The 25,204-nt window shown below is 40.4% G+C and overlaps 1 protein-coding gene across 1 annotated transcript in view; it reads left to right on the forward strand.

Moving 5' to 3' along the window:
- The window catches only part of abcb6a (ATP-binding cassette, sub-family B (MDR/TAP), member 6a), a 49,295-nt gene extending 24,536 nt beyond the window's left edge, over positions 1-24,759 (forward strand). Inside the window, exons 12-20 of the mRNA XM_041264263.1 lie at positions 1,326-1,389; positions 3,492-3,577; positions 4,096-4,153; positions 4,958-5,062; positions 11,499-11,673; positions 16,200-16,312; positions 19,236-19,330; positions 21,646-21,714; positions 23,436-24,759. Coding sequence (XP_041120197.1) covers positions 1,326-1,389; positions 3,492-3,577; positions 4,096-4,153; positions 4,958-5,062; positions 11,499-11,673; positions 16,200-16,312; positions 19,236-19,330; positions 21,646-21,714; positions 23,436-23,592 — 922 coding nt within the window. The 3' untranslated portion in view covers positions 23,593-24,759. The remainder of the gene's footprint in view (positions 1-1,325; positions 1,390-3,491; positions 3,578-4,095; positions 4,154-4,957; positions 5,063-11,498; positions 11,674-16,199; positions 16,313-19,235; positions 19,331-21,645; positions 21,715-23,435) is intronic.
- The last annotated feature ends 445 nt before the right edge of the window (positions 24,760-25,204 follow it).

A 25,204-nucleotide genomic window follows, 5' to 3' on the forward strand; every position in this document is an offset into this window, starting at 1 on the left:
AAGAAAACCTGAAACAGTTATTCCAATACCTCAACAATAAAAGAGAAGTAAAGGAAGAAGTCATAAGCCTAAGGGACAATGGGGAAATATATGTATTGACAGGTTTTGGTCTAAATCAAACAGAAGTACTAAGAGGAGTCTCTCAAGACAAACCAATTCCCTGGAGTGCGTAATGAACAAGGGAGATTATATCCATGAGCCTGACAAATTGATAAAGATGGCTTGGAAATGTTCTAGAGATATTTAAGAAGGGAGATAAGGTGGAACCGGGAAATTACAGACCCATTAACCTTATCTCCATGTCATCTAGGACTCAAACTAGAGGATTATTTATATCGTAACTTAGAATACTGTGTACTTGTATTGCTGCAATGCAAATACGTGATTTCTGCTTTGGAGAGTCCAATGAAGAGACTCGAGACTCATCCCGGGACTAGAAGTTATGGCCACTAGATATAGTTTGAGAGAATCCAATCTACTTACTTTAAAACAAAGAAGGACAAGGGGAGACTTGATTGAGGTTTTTTTTTTAAGAAAGTACATGTTTACTATAACTTATGTTTATTTAAAAACTAGTAAATGGAAATGTAATATAGATTTATGGAATTATTTAGTTACAAGTTACAACAACCTAAAGAGACAACAACATGATGTTCTGAATTAAATCTGCCTCTGTGCAAGCCGGGTGGAATGGTCTCTCTCTCTCTCTCTCTCTAAATTTCCATTGATGGGTGTATGGCCTCCTTTCTGTCTGAAACTTTCCACATTTTGACATGGTTATGATTTGAAATATGTACTTCTTCACTTTACATGCAACTTTGGTAGTGTTCTGAATACTTGGGTCTGGTAATTAGCCCACATGGGCGGAAATCCCATGCAAATGAATGAAGTTCAATACTCGTGTCTGTCGTCTGTTTTTTGGGAGACTTCAAGCAGTATGCTATATATTGCAAAAGGGACTTTTAATATTCCACATACTACTGGCATATACCACCAAGCAAATGTGGAATAGGCCAGATCATATGCACAATATTCAGTTTATATGGATTGTGTCTTCTAAATTTACATAAGTATTTTGCATACTCTAGACCTAACTGTGTTTTAGTAATTCTTTAGTTATCAGCTTACTGATTTGTGTTTTGTGTATTATATGTTGTGCAATTGTAAGGTTTAAAGTAATGCTGAATATGTTCTTGCTGTCCCTTGGGATCCGGCATCTCATTAAGCTATCTTGATATTTGAAATAATAAATATATTAAACAGCAGACACCTTAACTAAGTATGCAGGGAACAGAAATAAAGTGAATTATTTTGTTTGTCAACAGGATGATCCAGAGTTCATTCATAGACATGGAGAACATGTTTGAGCTTTTTACTGAAGAGCAGGAGGTGAGCTTTTATTTGTTTGTATTTAATTGCAAATCAGTGGTGGGGGATGTAGTCCTTTAGTGCAGAATATTGGAGAGATGAGAACAGAGTTGGCTGACGTGTAATAGAATCATCTCTGTCAGCAACCAGACAACAAGGCAAACAAAATGCTTGGTTATCTAGTGTTTCCTAGGGTGATGCTGAATCGTTTGGATCCTCCAAGACCTAACTCGACAAGGTTTTGAGATCAACCAGCTACACCCACCCTCGTTACATCGCCCTGCGCTATACTGTGGATTTGGATAAATCGCGGTCCTGGAGTTGGCTCAGCATTTTTACTGTCTAACTACGTGTGCCTTAACTGCAATATACATAGGCACTTGGGATTACTGTTCTGCAAATCACAAACAATATACAAAACAATTAAAAACAAAGCACTAAAATTGTACTGTTATCATATACACATGTATTGCACAATAACACAAAGCAAATTAAATATCTACTTGTTGAAGCGCTTTTTATTTTAGCCAACGAGGTGTTCATGTTTGGCAGCAGTGCACTAGCAAAAGTCACAAGGCATTGAAGTCAGCTTCCTAGCAACAGGCCTCCTGTGTTGGGAATGGGATTCTTTCAATGCAGCGGGTTTGAGGAGAGGAAGACTCATGAAATTAATTAGAGACTGAAGTTGATGAGAAGCAATTACCGTCCGCAGTACGAATTAAAACGGTGTGCTGCTTTTTATATGAAAAATGAGAAAAACGTGGAGAACTTTTATTGGACCCTGACGCCCCCGATAAAACGAGGGAGTGATGGTACAGTATTTGTTATTATAGCCTGTTTGTTTTTCTATGGGTCTCTTGCTATATTGCGGCCCTCGATATATAGCGGATTTATATTGGACCCCGACACCCGCGATATATTGAGCATATATTGTACTAGAAAACTATTGAAATAATTTATAATGCCATAGCAAGGGCAGTTCAGAAATAAAAAAAACACAGGTTTAACGAAAATAAATGGACAATTCACATATGAGGACCATCAAAAATGTTTGGGTCCGCGTTGATAGTAGAATCACTACTAAACTATTAAACAGTACAAGACTAGTAAACATTTCTACTGATAATAGTGAGCATGCAATTGGAATTGACAAACAAATAACAGCAAGAAACTATTTTTCCAATGGTAATTATCGAACGTTGCAAACTGTGTTCTGTCTTGCACAACTTGTAAAATTTTTGTTCATCGTCTAGCACGTGGTGAGGGTGCTTGCAGATCACGGAGTGGTAGTTGCAGGTATTGAGGTGTCCTGTCTGTTTTGTGATACGGTTGTAGTCAAAAGTTTACATTTCCAATGGTTTGATGAGAGGGCCACTCTGCGGGAGCACAGTGCATGGTAACAACATTTCTTAAAGGCCTCCTGCACCTAAGCAACCTGTAGGTCAGTGGTCCCCCAGTGGAGCCTGCTTCTAATTTTAAGGAGGCTAACAAAGCACCTTTCGAACCTCTAAGCTCTTGCTCCCTAAAACATCTGTGCCTCATAACAGCATTTTCAGTGGGCATAGTTTTGGCAAGGCGAGTAAGTGAACCCCAAGCCCTAGTTGTGGGCTGTACATACAATCAGATCTTCAAAGACAAGGTTATAACTCCCTGACGAAATCTACCTAGTCCCCATTTCTCACCTTCAGAAAACTGATAAGCTATAGGGTATAGGGGTTCATGTGTGGACTTCATCAGAAGTGGTAAGAAAGCTTTAAGTACCTGTTACTGAGTTTCTTCTGGGTTGAGATAACCCCCCAGCCCCACCCCCACCCCGTATACATATAACAGAATGGAAGGGGACTGGACATGGAAGGGGACTTCCGAGAAGCGCACGTTCTTTTCTCTTGGGCTAGCAGTGAGAACGGAGGTTCATGTGTGAGCAGATCTTGAGTATGTCTAGCACACCATGCTGGTGGTTTTAACTTTAACTGTTGATTGCATTACCAACAATATATTGCAGGCTACAGTCTGGTTGAATACTGTAGGTCAACTTTATCTGTCTTTCTCCTGGAATGCAATGTCTTACTCTGCAGTATAAAGGTTGAGGACTCAGGTTGTTCTTTTTTTTTTCTGATTGCCAGGTGACGGATGATGTTAATGCTGGGCCTCTTCTTTTTAAACTGGGAAAGGTGGAGTTTGAAAACGTTCACTTCAGCTATGTGAATGGGTAAGCAGACATTTTCAAGGTTAGCCCTTTGGTTTTTGGCTAGTTTCAAAGACAGCATAAGCAGTCCAAAGTAATAAATACATTGTTTTGTGGTTTCAGTTATCTTAGTGCAGGTATTTACCACCTTCTTGACACCAACTTAGCATTGTTTATTTGGTCTGTTTTTAAAGCGATAAACTGATGGCATGCTCTTTTTGTAGTGATGGTGCATCTTTCAGTAATTTTCATAAGTTTGATTATCAAAAAAAAATTAAGGACTTGCCTATTAAGAGTTTGAGACAAGCAAGGTAGACTGGAAATTTGAAATAAGGGTTCAGACAAATCTGCGACTGAACCTTCCCATCTGAGAGAAGTGCATTGGACACATTTTATTTTAAACAGAAGAAAAATAAAAAATTGTTATAAAAAGCTTTAAGAAGGTCCCAGTGTTAATCCTTTCTTAAAATCTGGGTGATTGTACGGATAGGGTTATGATGCAAATCCTGTTCAACCAACTTGTTCTTTATTTCTTTTTATAGTAAAGAGATTCTGAAGGATGTGTCCTTTACAGTCATGCCTGGTCAAACAGTAGCTCTGGTATGTGAAGCTTGTTTATTATATTTTAACAATTGTTGTTTGTACAATTTCTTTACAAAACCACCAAGCATGTGTTTAGTCTTTATTTCCTATACTGGTACTGCAAGTGAATGTCATAGATGGAATCTTAAACAGACATTGAGCATGCATATGAACCCTACTGGAACAGCTTTAAGCAAGAACTCAGTAGCAAATTGTCATTTTTTATTTCTAATACAATGCGTGTAAACAAGCCTTGAGGAATCAATAATATATATGTGATGCCCACGTGGCTGTGCTCAAACATTAATTCTCTAGTCAGGAGTTTCAAGAAGTTGAGGAAACAAATCTTCCCAGATGAAACAGTGAATCAACATGTGAATGAACAACAGCAGGCTTTACTTTGTTATTGACAGAGAGACTTCAAATAGAACCCCTTTTGGCAGAATGAAGGTTATTATTTGCATTTTAATGTCAAGCTTCAATACATATTGACTGCCTTACATTTTGTAGAGTGGAGTTTTCATGTCTTTAAAGGTGTTATGAAGTGGAAACCTGGAATAGATTTTTCAGTATAATGAGCCAACCAAAGTAGAATGTGACCTCCAGGACAATTGCCCCTTTTTACCAGTAATACTTCTGAATACATCATTACATTTGTATAACTTAGCATGTAAAATAAGAATTTAACACACAAAAATGCTAAAAAGAACACCAGTAAACTAGACAAATTACTAATAAAAAGATTCCAACCTTGCCAAGGTCATTTTGAAGAATGTCCTGAATTGTCATGACAGTGCCATTGTAAACCTGTGCTGCCCACAGGTAGGGCCTTCTGGATCAGGAAAGAGCACCATAATCCGACTCCTCTTCCGCTTCTACGATGTCCGGGGGGGGTGTATCCGGATTGATGGGCAAGACATCTCCAAGGTAGGGATCACGTGTTTCCCTGGAAGGGGGGGGTGGGGTGGTGGTCAGGTTTTTGGTTTTCTCCTGAATGCTGAGCTGGACAGCTCAGATTAGTCGTGTATTCTGTAAATCCTGTGTGAAATAACATGATTTGTTTTTCTTGGAAATAAAACTGTTTATCGTAACATTTGATTCAGTAGTAGCAGTCTTGGCAGCAGTGGTATCGTCCAGTAAACCTCGCTATAACACAAACTGCATTTAAACTGCTGGCGAGATCATGAACGAAACATGTACAAAATTCACAATTTTCAGTGGTTATCTGTACACGTTCGAATCTCACTCCAATTTTGTCCCTTCGTAACCTTACACTCTAAAATGTTCAGTCAGATAGGATTAGCTGGATGGTGGCATATTGTTTAATAAAAAACAATATTTAATGTATTTGTTTTTTAAGGGTACATTTTATATTGGTTATGAAGCAACTAAAAAGAAATAGACCTACCTGCAAGTGTTCTTCTTTGTTAGTTTTGTGAGGCAATAGTGTTGTAAGTTTTACAGTCCAGTTTTTAAAATGTAACACAGCATATCTTGAGTGAAATGAATCAAACCATTTCAGACAGTGAGACAGCAGCCTCCTTTTGAAGAAACTGAGTAAAAGAAAAGAACACATACAATTCCAGCACTGTCTCTCTGGTAAACGTACTAGGCGCAAAACAATTACATACCAAAAGTAGACAAATCTAAAACTAAATTGTCAAAATGGTTTAATAGATCAATTTAAAAAATATTCAGCGAAAAAAGGCATTTCATAGAGCATTTAAAAGGGACCAAAAACAAAGTACACAGAAAGAGTACACGTGACTGCAAACGCAAGTCGAAAAGGAAGTTAGAAAGGCCAAGAGAGAAATAGAAATGAACATTGCTAAGGGGGCTAAAAACAATTCCAAAATTTTTCCAATATTGTAACAGCAAGAGAACATTCAAAGAGGAGGTTAAATGTCTAAGAGATACAAATGGCAAAATCATAGATGAAGAAAAAAAAAATTACCAAATATATTAAATGATTACTTTTTCACAAGTTTTTACAAAGGAAGATACGGACAACATGCCCCACATGTCATCCAGTTCCTATCCAGTTTTAAATAACTTTAGCATAACTGAGGCAGAAGTGTTAAAGGGACTAGGAGCTCTTAAAATAAACAAATCCCCTGGGCCGGATGAGATCCTCCCAATAGTACTCAAAGAAATGAAAGAAGTTATTTACAAATCGCTAACCAAGATCATGCAACAGTCTCTTGACATGGGTTGTACTGACAGATTGGAAAATTGCAAACGTAATACCGATCTACAAAAAGGGAAACAAAACTGAACCAGGTAACTACAGACCAATAAGCCTGACTTCTATTATATGCAAACTTATGGAAACTATAATCAGATCCAAAATGGAAAACTACCTATATGGTAACAGTATCCTGGGAGACAGTCAACATGGTTTTAGGAAAGGGAGACCGTGTCTAACTAACCTGCTTGATTTTTTTGAGGATGCAACATCGATAATGGATAATTACAAAGCATATGACATGGTTTATTTAGACTGAACACTGTAGGGATTCAAGGAAATGCATGTACATGGATTAGGGAGTGGTTAACATGTAGAAAACAGAAAGTACTGATTAGAGGAAAAACCTCAAAATGGAGCGAGATAACCAGAGGAGTACCACAGGGCTCAGTATTAGGTTTGCTATTCCTAATCTACATTAATGATTTAGATTCTGGTATAGTAAGCAAACTTATTAAATTTGCAGACGACACAAAAATAAGAGGAGTGGCAAACACTGTTGCAGCAGCAAAGGTCATTCAAAATGATCTAGACAAGATTAAGAACTGGTCAGACACATGGCAAATGACATTTAATAGAGAAAAGTGTAAGGTACTTCACGCAGGAAATAAAAACATGCATTATAAATATGGGAGATACTGAAATTGAAGAAGGAATCTATGAAAGAGACCTAGGAGTTTTTGTTGACTCAGAAATGACTTCATCTAGACAATGTGGGGAAGCTATAAAAAAGGCCAACAAGATGCTCGGATATATTGTGAAAAGTGTTGAATTTAAATCAAGTGAAGTAATGTTAAAACTGTACAATTCATTAGTAAGACCTCATCCTGAATATTGTGTTCAGTTCTGGTCACCTTGCTACAAAAAGGATATTGCTGCTGTAGAAAGAGTGCAAAGAAGAGCGACCAGAATTAGTCTGGGTTTAAAAGACATGTCGTATGCAGACAGGCTAAAAGAATTGAATCTATTCAGTCTTGAACAAAGAAGACTATGCGACGACCTGATTCAAGCATTCAAAATTCTAAAAGGTATTGACGATCTCGACCCAAGGGACTTTTTCGACCTGAAAAAAGAAACAAGGACCAGGGGACACAAGAGGAGATTAGATAAAGGGGCATTCAGAACAGAAAATAGGGGGCACTTTTTTTTACACAGAGAATTGTGGGAATCTGGAACCAATATGTTGCCTTTAGGTGACATTATCCACAGACAAGGAGTGAACTTCAATTGGTACGCTGATGATACTTGGCTATATCTGTCTTTAAAGCCAGAAAATACTTCGCTGGGGTGTTATTAGCTGCTTGGCTTGCGGGCATCAGGTTTTGGATGTCTCAGAACTTTTGATTGTTGAATTTTGATAAAACAGAGGTTATGCTAGTGGGCTGTCAGAACCAACCAAAAAATGTGTTTACTTGAGTTAGACTTTAGCAGTCTCTCATCAGAACTAAAACTAGAAATGAGAATGGGGTTGGGGGTAGCTACAGGTTTCATGAATACACTTTTATTTTTCGTTTTTAGCTTATATAAAATGCACTTTTATTACGACCAAACATCTCAGCTGTAAAATAAATAGCCAGATTACAAAATGAAACCACGGGCTAATATTAGACCCACAGAGACAAAAGTGTTTAAATCAACATGCAAGTCTGCCATTTTTGTCACTTGAGTGTTTGTGCTTCAATATGGTCGTTCTGTGTGAATTAAGATTTCATTTTGCCATCACAAATGGAGCGAAGCATCTGAAACTTGCATATAGTATCGATACCATCTACTTGTAGAGTCCTCTGATTTGTAAATAACGCCTGCTTCTTTAAATTCCACTTTCAAAGTCTCTTCTTCAGGGGTACGTAGACATTTAAGAAACGCGTGTTCCTGTCTGATAAATTTGTTTCTAATCTTTCGCAGCCAACAGGCAGCTCTGGGAGCTTGAAATATAATACTTGCAAACAGAGTTCGCCAATGGTTGTAGCAATGATTATAACATTGTCCAAGGATTGCGGCAAATTGAGCAACGCAAATCAAAAAAGTTATTTTGACCAGCTCTAGCACTTTATACACAACTACAGTCCTATAGAAAGTCTTTTTTCACAATTTGTTGTGTCAGTGCCTCAGAGTTTCATGCATTTAAATGAGGATGTTTTCCACTTATCTACACACCATACTCCACACTGTTAAGGAGATTTTTTTTTTTTTATTGATAAAAAAATTATATATAAAAAATACAATATGAAAGATCATATTTGGGTATGTCTCCACCCCCCTGAGTTAATACTTGGTGGAAGCACCTTTGGCAGCAATTACAGCTGAGAGTTTGTTGGGATAGGTTTCTACCAACTTTGCACACCTAGGTTTGGCAATATTTGACAATTTTACTTTACAAAACTGTTCAAGCTCTGTCAAGTTCCTTGGGGAGAATTGATGGACAACAATCTTCAAGTCATGCCACAAATTTTCGGTTGGATTTAGGTCGGGGCTCTGACAGGGCCACTCAAGGACATTTACCTTTTTGTTTCTTAGCCACTCCAGTGTAGGTTTGGCTGTATGCTTTGGGTCGTTGTCCTGCTGAAAGGTGAACTTCCATCCCAGTTTCAGCTTTCTTGCAGAGGGCAGCAGGTTTTCCTCAAGGACTTCTCTGTACTTTGCTCCATTAATTTTCCCTTCTATTCTGACAAATGCCCCAGTCCCTGCCAATGAGAAACATCCCCATAATGTGATGCTGCCACCTCCGTGCTTCACAGTAGGGATGGTGTTGGTCTTTGAATGATGCACTGTGTTGGGTTTGTGCCAAACATAACGCTTTGCATTTAGGCCCAAAAGTTCAATTTTAGTTTCTTCAGACCACAAAACCCTTTGCCAGATGGCTACATAATCTCCTTTTTTTGATACTTCAAATGGGATTCATGGTGGGCTTTTTGAGTAATGGCTTCCTTCTTGCCACCCTACCATACCGACCAGATTTGTGTGCTTGGGATATTGTTGTTACATGCACACTTTGACCAGTCTTGGCCATAAAAACCTGTAGCTCTTGCAAAGTTGCCATTGGACTCTTGGTAGCCTCTCTGATCAGTCTCCTTCTTGCTCGGTCATCCAGTTTGGAGGGACGGCCTGATCTAGGCAGGGTCTTTGTGGTGCCTTACACCTTCCACTTCTTAATAATCGTCTTGACCGTGCTCCAAGGAATATTCAAGGCCTTTGATATTTTTTTTTTATACCAACCCCCTGATCTGTGCCTTTCAACAACTTTGTCCTGGAGTTCTATTGAAAGCGCCCTGATGCTCATGGTTGAATATTTTCTTTGAAATGCATTACCCAGTAGATGAAACCTACAGGAACTGCTGAATTTATCCTGAAATCTTGTGAATCACTACAATTTAACACAGGTGAAGACCACTTAATTTGGTCTGTGATTTTGAAGGTGATTGGTTACACCTGAGCTAAGTTAGGATTTATATTACAAGGGGGGTGGTCACTTATCCAACCAAGCTATTTCAGTTTTTATTTTTAATTAATTTTCAGCAAATTTCTAGAATATTTGTTTCTCTTGGAAGTTGTGGGGTAGGATGTGTATATAAATGGGAAAAAAAAAAAAAAACCAAAAAAACTATTTTAATGCATTTTAGTTCCAGGCTATAATGCAACAAAGGGTGAACATTTTGAAAGGGGGTTTAGACTTTCTATAGGCACTGTATATACACAAACAAACAAACATCTGGACACTTTAATAAACATGGCAAGAAACCTGCCTTCATATTACACCATTTACTGTTAAGGATTACGTGTATGCGCTGTAATGTAATGCAAGGATCTTCAGTAGGGCTTCTGTTTTATTTGTATTTAATGTTTTCATTTTTCAAGTTTTATGTATATGTTTTTTTTTTTTTCAGGCTTTTGTTTTGTGTATACTTTATGAAATTATTGTTTTCCATTTCCAGTGTTTTGCATTTTTCTATCCGGTGTTTTATTAGTTAAAAACAGACGCCCTAATCTTAAGGTTATGTCAGTATTTTTTATGATCACCCGACCACCCCCCAGCCCCCCTGTAACAGCTTTGCATCCCCCTTTTGAGTCAGGACCCCCAGTTTGAGAAACACTGATCTAGCCTATGCCAGAGCCTTCCTGTATTTTGCCCGATGGCTTTTCCATGCAAAGTAATAAACATGCAGTTTGGAGTCCTTCCATCGTTCCAATATACGACCCTCACATTTCAGTTTACAAGTCATATAATTAAACCATGGTGAGCTTCTTTTAAAAGACACCCTCCCAGTTTTAACTGCTGCTCCTTTTTTCAAACTAAACATCACCTTATATTATATTCACAAAACTCCAATGTATAGATTGTATTGTTGTCAGGTCAACCAAAAGACAACATGGAAATATATTCTTAAAGTTCAATTTAACTGAGGCTTGTCATGTCGTATTTACAATGTGATGAATGCAGTACTGTCACTCTTGACCAAAGATAGCTGCCATGTTGTGTTCATGTGACTGTTTGGTTTCCTGATTCAGTCACAGTTCAATCACATGATTCTGCAGCCTGCCTGACACATTGAGCTATGTACTGTCACATAGGAGTCACATGATTTTATACTGCAGCAGGCAGTCGAGTGAAAGAAGTATTATTGAAAAACAAAAACTTAAAAAGAGCAAAAAGTCCTGAATTAACCATCAAACCATCTTACTGGCTGCAAAACATGCCTGTCATTAGGGGAGGCAGCTGGTTTGTTACTGACAGAAAACAAGGCCATGAAGGGGTGGAGACAGTTTGACTCTCACAAGTGCAAGACAATCAGAGCGTTCTGTAACCTAGTGTACTTCAGACAGCATGTTTTTAAAATACAAAAACATGTGCTTCTTTTAATCCTATATTGTGCACAGTGGTGAAAAGTTAAGGAATAATTTAGCTACAGTCAGGGTCGGGGTAATTTCCTAATTCCCATTCCCTTTTATCAATTCCAATTGCAAGTCATTCAAACCCTTCAAGGACTTACAGTGGAAATTGGAATTAAAAAAAGGAATAGATCCAACCCTGGCATAAAGGACTTGAAGTGAACACCCCAACTCTAGAAAGCAGTTCATTCTGCTGGCACTTTAACTAAGAGCCCCGTTCCCTCCCGGCAGGTAAAGCAGACATCCCTACGCTCCCACATTGGAGTGGTGCCGCAAGACACCGTGCTCTTCAACAACAACATCCGAGACAACATCCGCTATGGGCGCATCACAGCCTCCGATCAAGAGGTGGAGGAGGCAGCGCGGGCCGCAGAGATCCACGAGAACATCAGTGCCTTCCCAGATGGTAACTGTGGCAGCAGGCCAGTCTCACACTGCATGCAAGCATGGCAGGTCCTCTGACGTGCCTTTTGCACACATTTAATAAAAGTAATAAAAAATAGCAGTGTTTTATTTTAGGACCTCAAGTCCCCTCAGTTGGGTCTCACTTTTTTTTTGTTCAATTGCTGTTGTAATTTACATTCACACACATGGTGCATGTTAAAGCTCTTTATTGCCAGTTATAATCCTGACACAAAACATTATTTATACAATGGAGGATTGTGTCCAGTGCCTGATGACGAAACAGAGTAAAAAATAATGCTCGTAAGTAATACAGCGGCGTGTATGACTTACATTTATAATCCCTGGGCTGGTCCCAAAATAATAGTCCCGTTATTGTATCCCCACATTAAACACAAAACACATACACAAGTCTGTTTAGTGCATGAATTAGTGGTTGTGGTACAAAACAGTTTACAGTGATACAAGTAAAAGTGCTGATCTGGCTTTGTGCTGGCCGAAGGCGACAGCTGGTGGTTTATAAATTAGTAACAGACACAAATGAAAACCCTCACAAATATTCTTAAAACACAGGTTTATTTCAGCAGTGGTTACTGCGTCTCTCACGGTCTTTCAGGTTCAAGTTCACAAACCAAATGAAGGAAGTGATTACTATTCTCCGCCCCCCTTATATGCTGTCACGCATGACTCCTTGGTAAATGAATGCGACTGCATTTACAAATGCTTAAGGGAAGCAACACCTGTGTTGAAAACTGGAAGAAAATGGGCGGCAAAGAAAGCTGTGGAAGATGCTAAGGCTACCCTTCGAATCAGAGATATTATGGGGCAAGTTCAGCATGGATCTCAGTTCAGCTCCTCCTATTTGGCACAAGTCAACCCCAGTTCAACGGAGGAAGCTGGTAGTCAACGATGTGCAAAAGCAAGAGGAGAGGATCAGGTGTATAAAGGCAGTTTCCCAGGCCAAGTAGGGAGAATGGATAAGATGAGAGTGTGTGGAACAATGCAAGATTGGCTGGCAAGACCTATGGACAATGGAACAGAGCAGGATCCGTTTTCTCATCAGATCAACATATGATGTTCTCCCATCACCACAGAACCTAAACCTCTGGGTGGGTGAGGATACCTCATGTCCTTTGTGTTCATCATCTGCAACATTAAGGCACGTTTTGACAGGATGTAAGGTGGGTCTTCGCCAAGGACGGTTTACTTGGCACCATGACCAGATGCTGCGATGTTTGGTCTTAATATTGGAAGACAAGCGTAACCTGACCAATAAGTTGCTACCAGTTCCATTCAAAGCATTACACACAAAAGACAATATTCCTCCGTCCAGGAGAGCAACCACCAAGAAAAGGTGTTAAAACCAAGCCTCTGCCAGGACATCTGGAAGCTGCTGGCAGATGTTGGTCAACGGCTTATTTTTCCACCTGAGATTGCCACTACTAACCTTTGACCAGACATTGTCTTGTGGTCTGGATCAGCACGACTTGTTCATCTGGTAGAGTTAACAGTGCCATGGGAGGATGCTGTGGATGAGGCGTATGAGAGGAAGAAACTTTGGTATGCTCAAATAGCTGCTGAAGTGGAATAGCAAGGATGGAGAGTCCGAGTTTACCCAGGGGAGGTGGGTTGTCGAGGATTTGTGGCACACTGTACAACCCGGTTTCTCAGAGATGTCGTGTTCAGTGGCTAAGAGTTGTGTCGCACAGTGAAGAACTTATCTGAAGCAGCAGAAAGGAGCAGCAACTGGCTGTGGTTGAGACGGAAACATTCTGCATGGGGATCTCAAGCACAATAGAAAGAAAGCAAAGCTGATGTACGGGTAAGTAAGCTGGACTGAGCTGAGTGGGGGGTGGAGGGGGTTGATGCTGGGATGCCAGAATCACTGTTGAGCCCTCTTGAGGTGTTATGGGCTAGTCGACGAAACACAGAGGATGGAAGGTGCCCACTTGAAGACCCCAGAGATGTACCCTACTTAGCTCAATCCAGACGGTTGTCACGCTGATGTGCTGGGGAGACCACACTGTGGTTGATCCCCGGAGCCAGCATCACAGCCTTTGTGTGTGCTGATGTGTTGGGGAGGCAAAATAAGCTGATCCCTGGAGCCAGCATTACACTTCAGCCACCAACACCAGGCAGAAGGATATGTACACCATCAGATGGAAAGAAACGCAAATAGATGGATATGCAGATGGATCTCATTGATTTACTGTAAAGCTACGTCTTAGTTGGTACTTATCTTGGCGAGAGCCGAGTTCAAATCCACATGAAGTTTTAACATCTACTCTCGTAGTGGAAATAATTTTACAATCTGCGGCTGCTACATTGTTTCCCTTCCAGGTCGATACGTTCTTTCCTTTTTCCAGACTGACCAACTTCCCGACTCGGGGAAAGAACTATCAAGCCAGCCCGTCAAAAAAACTCTGTCCTCTCTTTGTATTCTCACAGGTCAGGAGGGAGATTTACAACCAAGATTCATTGTATTTCTGTCACATATCCCACCGCTCAGAGTGGAGCCAAAGGAGCACTCGGCTGAATCTATCGTTTCGATTACTCCCCCCTCCCGGGAAAAATAATCTGCATTTTGATGGTCTTTCCAGCACAGTGTGCCTTGTGGTACATGAAGGGCTGCAATGCCAGATACCACTTCGTTATCTGGGCATTGCTATCCTTCGTTGTGCTTAACCACTTGAGTGGGGCATAGTCTGTGACAAGATCAAATGAATGCCCCAGCAGGTAGTATCGTAAAGAGTGAGTAGCCCATTTGATGGCCAACACTCCTTTTCGACTATGGAGTTGTTGCGCTCCCGACATAGCATCTTTTTGCTGAGATACAGTATTGGGTGTTCTATTCCATCTACCTTTTGGGACAGAGTTGCACCCAAACCCACGTCCACGCATCGGTGTGGAGGATGAATCTCTTGGAGAAATCCGGTGTGATAAGTGTGAGGGCCTGGCAAAGTTTATGCTTAATAGTATCAAATGCCCCCCTAACACTCAGCTGACCATTTAATCTAATTTGGAGCACTCTTTTTGGTGAGTTCGACTAAAGGGTTAACCACTGTGGCATACTCGGGGATAAAGTGGTGTTAATAACCAGCTAATCCCAGTAGTGATCTCACCTGAGTCTTCGTTTTGGGAATCTCCTTGTCAACCAAAGCCTAGAGTTTGGTGACCGCAGGTCTCACCCTTCCATTTCCCATAAAAATTCCCAAATATTGAGTCTCTGTTTTGGCAAATGCACATTTTCTCAAGTTGGCTGTTAGCCGGGCTGCCCTTAGAGACTGAAGTACGGCTGAAATCCTAGCCAAATTCTCTCGCCAGATGGAGCTGTAAATCACCACATTATCAATATCGCTGCTGAATATTTATTATGTGGGTGTAAAACCTGGTCCATCAGTCTCTGAAAAGCAGCAGGCACACCATGTAGCCCAAACTGCATAGTTTTGAAATGAAACAGTCCTTCTGGTGTTAAAAATGTGGTTTTCTCTCTAGAACTGAGGGTTAAGGGGATCTGCCAGTATCCCTTTGTCAATTGGTGCCGTCTTTCTTGGCCAATATGACAATTGGACTTCACCACTCGCTCCTGGGAGGTTCAATCACCCCAAGCTCAAGCATGCCCCACACCTCTTTGCGAACGCTACTTTATTAACTTTCTGGGATCCTAAGGTCTCTTTCATACTGTGACACCTGGTGGAGAGATAATGTCATATTCAACTAAGTTACTTCTGCCGGGCAAGTCAGAAGAAACATCACTGAACTCCTCAATACGCTTACACAGCTCCCTTTGCTGATCTGGAACCAATTGTTCCCTCAACGAAATGATTTTAGTGCTAGGGGTCTCTGAACAGGGGCCTAAATCATCCTCTATATTGCCTGGTGCTATAAATAAGGCCTCCCTTGCCTGCCAGGGCTTTAATAAATTTGCATGATAAATTTCACATACATTACAGTGATCAGGCTGTCTAATTTCATAATTCACCTTTCCTATAGCTCGAATCACTTCATATGGCTCAAGCAGCAGCATTACTTTGTCTCCTGGTCTAAAGGTTCAAATTACTGCATTTTTAATGTAATGCTGCTGTTGTCAGAGCCGATTTGAGGTTGTCCTGGGCCAAACGACTGACCAAATCCAGGCGATCTCTTAGTAGGAGCACATGCTTCACTACATTTTTGGATGAGCCTTTCCTCTCTCGCTGCAAAAAGGAGGTAGGGCGAATCGACCTTGAGGGTCTGATTAAAGCATTCCACCAAACCGTCCATCTGTGGATGATAAACAGACGTCCTGATGGGACGTATTTTTAGTATTTTATACACCTGCTGTACCGTGTTAGACAGAAAGTTGGTTTCATGATCAGTCAAGATCTCCTTGGGGATCCCTACTCTAGCCAAAATCTGCACTACAGCAGACCTGTGTATCCCCTGTACTGTACGTTATGACACCGTGTTGAGGGAGCGTGACTGCATCACCAGATCTATGTGTCCCCCTGTAGGTTATGACAGCAGACCTGTGTATCCTCTGTACTGTAGGTTATGACACCGCGGTTGGGGAGAGGGGGCTGAAACTCAGCGGAGGTGAGAAGCAGAGGGTTGCCATTGCCAGAACCATCCTGAAGGCACCCCAGATCATTCTCCTGGACGAGGTGAGTGTTTACACTAATTTCATTCCAAATTTCCAATGTGTATGCTTTAGGGCTGGGCTGGGACAACCAGTATCTTTGTATTCAAACATTCTACCAATTTTAGTACCTTCAATAATTGATTGAAGTGCAGGACTTCCTTTTTTATACCAGTTTATTAAATCAGTTATGTCAATTAGTATAATTGCAAGTATTGTTTATTAGTGTACATACTTTTAAGTAGATATTAATGTGATTGGATTTTGTCCAACAGTGACAAGCTTCAAAAGCAAACTAACAATAATGTATGCTCATTATATACTCATCAATGCAGGTTGTTGCTCTTGAAACTTGTAATCAAGTGCTACAGCAGTACCTATTCATACATGTAAATACATACCACGTGTTCATTTTAATCTGTTCTAGGTAATAACTTTGGCAAAAATGCCTGCAATGTCAAGTCATTAAATCAAATGTAGAACCACCAAGAGAACAAAAAGCAGCATGTTATGTTTATAAAAGATCAGATCTTTTTTACATTAGTTTTATATTCAGTTTATTTTTGCTCAACTACAAACTAAAACTAAAGTTGTTCTTTTAGAAGATGAGAGTTTTACAAACCTGTAAACAAACAATCTTTTCAGTGCAACTCCCGCGATTGTGGAATAAATATGTGTACTGAATATGTTTGGTCTTTATTATCTTGAAACAAAACAGTCACATGACTAGGGCTGCTTACCTGACTCCATAATCTGGGACACTGTGACAGTCAGGTTTTTCAAGGCACCTCTGTAACCCACAAATCAATTCATTTGATTCAACATGTAAAGTAAGTGTGAACTGGGTGAACTGTCACTAAATGAATTGAATTGTTTTACTTACTAGTTACCAAAAGCACACACCTGCCTGTGGGCAGGAGTGACTTCCTGTGTGGATCGTTTCCTTCAATCAGACTGACACAGTTTTTTGTCTGATTGGGGCGAGGAAAAAACATGAAATAAATAGAAATAGAAACTTAAGCACAACGTTAAACAAACGAGTGCAGATGAGTACCACGTTCTCTATAATGACGGAATTGCACAAGTATAAAATTTCATATAAAATTTCAATTCATATGATATGTATCCATGTTGTTACATTGTTTTCCAGTTAGAATTGCCACCGCAATTAAACAATTAAATTTATTTATTGAAGCCGCTCATGCAATTCACTAAAATCAGTTAGTTTGTGCTGTAGAGGTGAGTTAAAAAACCTGACCTGCCCGAGACAGACAGGTGCAGCGCGGCACTGCCGGGCATTTTCACGGTGTGGCACCGCTAGTCCGCACCCAGACGCACAGGAGCGGTATGCACTATATGGTACAGTAGTTGTCAGTACCACACCATAGGTTGTGTACTCAAATATAATTTACATATATGGCCATCACCTAGCAGAATATTAGGATGCAGACATAATTATAAAAACAAATTAATGAACATAATATTTCGAATGGTATCTCAAAAGTCTACTGCGGGGGGCTCCCGAGTGACGCATCTGGTAAAGGTGCTCTGTGTGGAGCGCAGGATGCATCCTATAGCCTGGAGGTAGCCAGTTCCCGTCAATATCCAGCAACTTCGCACAGCCATTGAAAAGGAGTGGGACAACATTCCACAGGCCACAATCAATAGCCTGATCAACTCTATGTGAAGGAGATGTGTTGCGCTGCATGAGGCAAATGGTGGTCACACCAGATACTGACTGGTTTTCTGATCCACGCCCCTACCTTTTTTTTTTTTTTTTTTTTTTTTTTTTTTTTTTTTTTTTTTTAAGGTATCTGTGACCAACAGATGCATATCTGTATTCCCAGTCATGTGAAATCCATAGATTAGGGCCTAATGAATTAATTTCAATTGACTGATTTCCTTATATGAACTGTAACTGAGTAAAATCTTTGAAATTGTTGCATGATGCTTTTATATTTTTGTTCAGTGTATATGCAGGTGTATGAAATGAGAGATCTGAGTTTAGCAAAGAAACATACAATATATTGCTGACAGCAAGTAGCACGACAGCACGTGTTGTCAGCACATGCCTGTGATTGGTTAATCCACCGACGGTACCGCGTGGCAACCAGAAGAAAAATCGCTCTTGATTCGATTTGTGCGGTACCACTTGGCAGCACTGCAGGACTAGCAGTATCATCCCACGCTGGTCTATCCAACAGCATATGAAAGCAATGGCAGCGGTACAGGTGGCAAAATGCCTTGCGTGCCGTGCCTCGTCTGTCTGTCCCAGGCTTAATCTCCTGACAACCCTACACATGATCACAATACTGAAGCCATATTAGGTTACAGGGCAAATGAAAGGTACTGTCAGATTTTACAAGAGGATTATCATAAACAGTAAAAATTGCAAATTTGTTGTTTTATAAGCTGTTGAAGAAGTGCTAATTTACAACACTGTACACATTCCGCTGTTGAAAAACATCAGGCAATTGAATAGAGAGCAACACACAAACAAAAAGTTAGCGTCACCCATCATAGTTTCAGATATATGACAAACCTTTTCTGTAACTGTGCAACTAATTTGAAAACTTAAGGCTCCTTTGAAACTGGCTCCTAGAATAAATCACTGAATGCAGACAGAAATAAATCTCTCTGCAAGCCATGATTTTGGGCAGTATTTGTCATTTCAACATTTCATTCAACCGCTTGGCACTGGGAGAGCAGCAATGAGTAAAGGCGCTTTTGCTCATGCAGTAAAGCCGAATAAGTGTTTTTGATAAGGGGATGTTTTTAAAGGTAGTTTGACTTGCATCAGTGACTTTAAAGGTATTGCATCAGTTTAGTGATCTCATCACTTGCTCACCGATTTGATAATTAGGAAAGTGCCATCCAGCCCGGTTATAACAATGAGAGGTTCAGCTGATGATTTTGGGGAGGCTCGTAACTCTACTATGTTTGAACAGGCCACCTCAGCTCTGGACACACACACAGAACGGAACATCCAAGCCTCTCTCGCCAAAGTCTGTGCCAACAGGACCACTATCGTTGTGGCTCACAGGTATGGGAAATGTACTATTGTATATTTTTTAAAATATTGAAATGCATGTATTCTCTTCAGCGTGTGTATCGGCTCCGCTCCCCTGCATTGTTAAAATAGTTTGTGCAGCTAGTCCGTGAGAATCAAAACCCTGAACTGCAGCTATGATCGGTTGACTGCAGAGATTTCTGTATTTTAGAAATGCATGAAATCAAATGAATAAAAGAACATGCTGGTGAATCAGTAATTCCAGTTTGAGAGTGAGAATCTCTGCAGATCTGTGGGGCACAGATCAGCGGCACAGCTCTTCAGCTTTTATTGTATTTTTAATTTTCATGCAAACTCAAAGCATCTGAATAATTCTGTTGGTAATACCCATAATTTCCTAATTCACTTTAGATCTTTTAAGTGATGTATTTAGTATAAAAAGGCCCATTTGAGATGCTTACTTAAAATTGGCAGGGTTGCATGAACACTGTATGATACATGTGTTGACTACGTAGTTTGTAAACTAGACAAAACCACAGCAATTTTACCAGTGATGCTAAATGTGTAGCCTATTTTGCAGGGCATTGATGTAATAACTTGAGTACATTTTCACCAAGCAACCTGAAGCTAGGTCACAAGGGCTTTTCTTGGTTTCTAACAGTTGGAGACAGTGTTTAACCAGAAACGGCAAACCTCTGCGTACCTGTTGCAGTTTTAATTTTGTTTGGTGAGGTTGCTATTAACCCATCCAATTGTAAAACACCCTGATCTCTGATTGGGTTCTTTGATCCCTAACGGCGCTGAGCACAGCACTTTGATCTGCGAGTTACGATCAATAAAGTGGCACTGCTTGTTTGAAGATGAATGCAGTGTTATTAATTGGAGCCATGTGAGCTGTGGCCGGGGATAACGAGAGGCTCTGAACAAGATCGTTGGAGAACAGCTGGGCTGGTCTGTTGAGGGGTTGCGTTCAGTTCTGATCCCTGCATTACACAGAAGACTGCAGCTTAGAATACAAATACCAAACGGTTATTACAGAGCTTGACAATGGCCTGCCACAAAAAAGACCCATTACACAACAGCTATTACAGTAATAGGTGTTGTGAATGTTTACTGTAATACCCAGTACACAAACAACACACGGGGAAGTATTTAATCATTTCCTGCTCACAAATACAGTTTTGTTTTGAAAGCTGTACCATAAAGAAGAATTTAACACATTATTTAGCATAGTCAAAATTGGGCAAATATATGCCTGTAGAAAGCAGACAGTGTGGAGATGCAATTAAAAAGACTACTTGGTTGTCTTGTAAGAGCAAAATGACAGTGGCAGATCTCAGAATGTGGAAACTGTCAAATCAGGCTGTGTTAAACAAACAAAAGTTGGCCAGTCTACCTAGGACATTCAGCTCATCAGTACTCATCTAGCACTGTCTTATCAGATCTTATACGCGATTCAACTGACCTTGCAGGGCTGTCCAGGAGCCAGGCTATGAAACTTCAGCCTCACCAGATCTCTGAATGTTGCCTAGAGGGGTGCACTCGAGGTTCACAGTGCTTTCAAATGTTCATCTTGTTGGATACATTTAAAGAAATTTGAAATTATTGTGGTTTACAAAGTATCTAGGCTTTAAATACAAAACTGGGGCTGTTGTGTATAGTTCAAGGGAATTTGTGTTTGTATGTGTATGTATTTATGTTTAACAAAGGCTCCGTTGATCAAGCAAGTTTCCTTTACGCTCTCGAAATGCTTATCCTTTTGGTTGCTGTTTGAACATTAAAATTATTAAATGTTACTACCCACCAGCACAGCATCTCCAGCTTATTAAAGCTGTGGTACATACTGCACTTTCTACCTCAACGACAGGCTGACACGAGTATAGCGCACACTCTGTACAGTGTCTGCCTCAGTGACAGGCTGACATGAGTATAGCACACATTGTATATTGTTCCCTATCAAATACGAAATGTAACCATTACCTTGTGGGTATTTATCCTTTAAAACCGTCTAACCTGAATAGATATGTCAAAGATGCACGCAGTGCTTGTGACGTAGTCTTGCCCCTCCCCCAAGGGCATAAATGACCACTGACACAAGTATAATCATCATTTTTCCTTTCACCGCCTGAGGGAGAGATCTACGAACAGTTAAGTGACACAAAGTGTTATGTCTGATTTACAGTGGCTCTCAAAAGTATTCACCCCCCTTGAACTTTTCCACATTTTATTGTGTATATGTATATATGTACCGTTTTTCCTTGTATCAGTAACATTGAAGCCATAATGATGTGTTCTATGATGCAATATAATAAAGTGTCACAGTAATGGATATATTCATTTTCTTTCAGACTGTCGACCATCATTAATGCTGACCAGATCCTAGTCCTTCAAGATGGACAGATTGCAGAGCGTGGAAGGTAAAACTGGTGCCTTTGTCTCAAACATGCGGCTAATTAAAGCTGTGGAAAGGAACCATTGCCACTGCTGAAGGACTTCACTTTGATTTGAATTCACCCTTGGACCCCACTGGGACCCAGAGACCAATGCTTTCATGTTTGCATCTCTCTAAACTGCATTACTGCAGCTAACTGATTCAAGATCCAAGGTGGTGTGAGCTCATAATTGTGTGAAACTCAAACAGGGCAGCTTTGTTCCTGTGAGTTCTCCGTACAGTATGTAGTGAGTGAGTATGCCACATCAAGAAAGTGGATCAAAACTGCAACCACTTCAGAGATATTTCATTAAATGTGATCAAAGAAAAGAAAACATCATTTGTACTTACATTTATTCTATGCAGCAAGAGCTAGAATGCTGATCTTTATGTAGTGAACTTTGTAAAATCACATTTGACAATAGGATCACTGTGGTGATGGGTTATGTACAATATGACCATTGAGAAGTTATTATTATTTTTGAACTTGCCTTTTTCAGTTTCTGTGCTGTCCCATGGGACCAACAAGAACTCCATATACCTGTGCATTTTGCTGAACGAATTGACTAGCTTTAATGATTTGTGACCCATTCTGAGGTAGTGTACAGCACTAGGAGCCACCTGCTGATTGTTGGCATGTAATCACACTTAATATGACCGATTACAAAATCACAAAATTCTTCATGACCAAACAATCCTGTGGAGACTCCTCAGGCAGCACACACTGAACATGTGTTACATGCAATGTACATGCAAGAACCTTGTATGTGATACAATATTTATTGAGTACCTTTATTGTGATATCAAGCATGTCCTTGTCTGCCTTCCGAGGGCTGCAAAATATACATGCTTCACACATTCCAATCACACAGCTCCAGCTTACTGGCAGGACAGAGAGAGTGCTGAGAGGTGGGGGTAGCTGGGAGAGCCCATGTAATCAGTTTCCAATTTTAGAATGATGTAAAGATGACACTTTGCATCTGTGTGTGTGTAATCATATCATTTGATACATGCACAGTGTCCATCTTAATACATGGTACATTAGTGAAAACATATGCTTTAATTATAGCTGCCTCTACCCCATTTCATTAACTACCAGGTCAAGTTCCCACTCAGTGGTGCTCACTTTCTCCAAAAGGCAGCCTTCATATCACTGCTGTTGTTAATGGCTTTTCTGTTTACCTTGGCTGACAGAGCTAGAGTAACCATTGTGTTTGAGCTGGCTGCAGTGACAACGACCCTGGACTGAATCCTTTAATATACGAGGTGCCTGTGAGCTGCCCCCTTCTTCACCTCTCAATGCTGAATCTCAGAAGAGCTTCACACTGAACAGATCTCATAGAAACGCCCAAGATGTGGAACTGACACATCCTAATTATTCTGACAGGAGAACTGGGGTGTCATTACAACAAAGTACTTTACAAATATTTGTTTTATTTAAATCTAAAGCTAAGTTAAACAAATAAGTTTTAAGACAGTATTTATAATCACAGTCTAGTAATCCCTAATAAACGACAGGATTTTCTATAAGCAAATCACCTTGCATACGCCTTGTTGCCTTTGTCTCACACAGCAGTTTCAAGGACTGAAGTACGCCTCCTTGCTTTCGTCTAACACAACAGTTTCAGGGACTGAAGAGTTTGGGCAGACTGTTAGGGTGACTGCTTTCTTTCTAACCGAGTTCTCCGCCTTGTCCCTCTGTTTCAGACACGAGGAACTCCTGGCGAAGGGAGGGCTGTACTCTGACATGTGGATGAAACAGCAGCAGGGTCAGGACTCTGACTCTGCTTCCGACACAGAGACCAAAGACAGGAGCACAGAGAAGCTGCAGCCCTCCAGCTCCACTGCACGCAGGATCCAGTGAGAACAGAGGAGTCCCAGTCAAATTCACATTGTTGTACAAGCACAATGAAACGAGCATTTCAGCATCGTCACTGGTCCCCATTCACTTGTGTATTTTCTGGTTCTTTGAATGTATTCCAAATAGAACTCTTTAGAATGGTATGTGTCTTCCTGGTACCTACTCACTTCCTGTGCTATCCATCTATCCAGTGCTGTAGTTCCAGTCAGAGCAGGTTCACGATGGAAAGTGTTCAGCTACCAGGAATAGTGAAGCATATTTAAGAAATTCTAATCTTCTAGCCTTCTTCATGGTTACACTCTGATTGACTCAGTGATACTTCTGGGATGCCATAAACTGTACAGCTGGGACAAAATGAAGGGATGCTTGTTGTTGAATACCAAACATATGATGTGAGTGTTTCCATGTCTGTACCTGACTGTCTATGTGAGTGTTCCCATCCGTCTCCATGTCTGTACCTGACTGTATGTGAGTGTTCCCTCCATCTCCATGTCTGTACCTAACTGTCTATGTGAGTGTTCCCTCTGTCTCCATGTCTCTACCTGACTGTCTATGTGAGGAAGGCAAACTCATGGCCAAAACAAACAGAATCAAAACTCCAGCATTGATGTTTGTTTTGTAACCTTTTTTGTGGCACTACTCGTTCCAGTTGCACATTTCTGTAATCTATTGTCTGAACTATCCCAAGTGTATCATTAACAAGCAGGGGGTGTAATATTAGCTGTGGATACCTCCACACATGGGGACTTTAACAGTGTGGGTGTGTTGGGTTTATTTTATGTTTATGTTTAAATATGATATTAAGTGGGGTAATAACAGGACATCATGGTAAGCGATCTTTGTGGAAGAAAGCTGTATCAGTAATGCAGTTGAATTGCAGGTGGTGGTAAATGTTATTTTTTATGATTGTGTTGTTTCAAATCACACAAGGAAATAATACATGTTTTTCTTTACTTACACTGGAAACAGCGGCTGTAATTTAGGTGCATTGTTTGTAACAGCAAGGAATCCTGCTAAGTATTCTGAACCCTTGACTCAGAACCTGTTACCATTCCTCTGCTGAAGCATGCAATTTCTTAGGGGGCTGTGGAAAAGTGCCCACCCTGTGTGTATTTTGTGTTATATGTTGTGTGTTAATGTTGGTGTGTAGTCATTGGTACACGGGATATAAATGGGTCTGTGAAACACGAGTTTCACAGACCCGTTTATATCCCGTGTACCAATGACTACACACCAACATTAACACACAACATATAACACAAAATACACATAGGAGCGGGCACTTTGCCACAGGGGCCTGTTTATAAATGCATTTTCAGGGGATGGTAGGGTACAGGCAGCCAGGGGCAGCACTGAGAAGAGCCTGCAGGGTGCTTCCATTGCTCTGGAGGGTTGCATGACCTTTCCTCCATTGCTTCCATTCCTGTTGAAAATGGAAATGTACTGCAAAGTCTATTCTCCAGGATGGTCTGCCTAGCAATCAAACTATGATACTGTTCTTGCTGAACATAAATAATTAAGGCTGTCTTGTTTAACACTATCAGACATCATGCCCATGTAGATGCAGCTTTTCCTTAAATGTAATAGATAGTAGACCTTGATGTAGATACAGCCA

This window comes from Polyodon spathula, chromosome 11, assembly GCF_017654505.1.
Source record: "Polyodon spathula isolate WHYD16114869_AA chromosome 11, ASM1765450v1, whole genome shotgun sequence".
NCBI lineage: Eukaryota > Metazoa > Chordata > Actinopteri > Acipenseriformes > Polyodontidae > Polyodon > Polyodon spathula.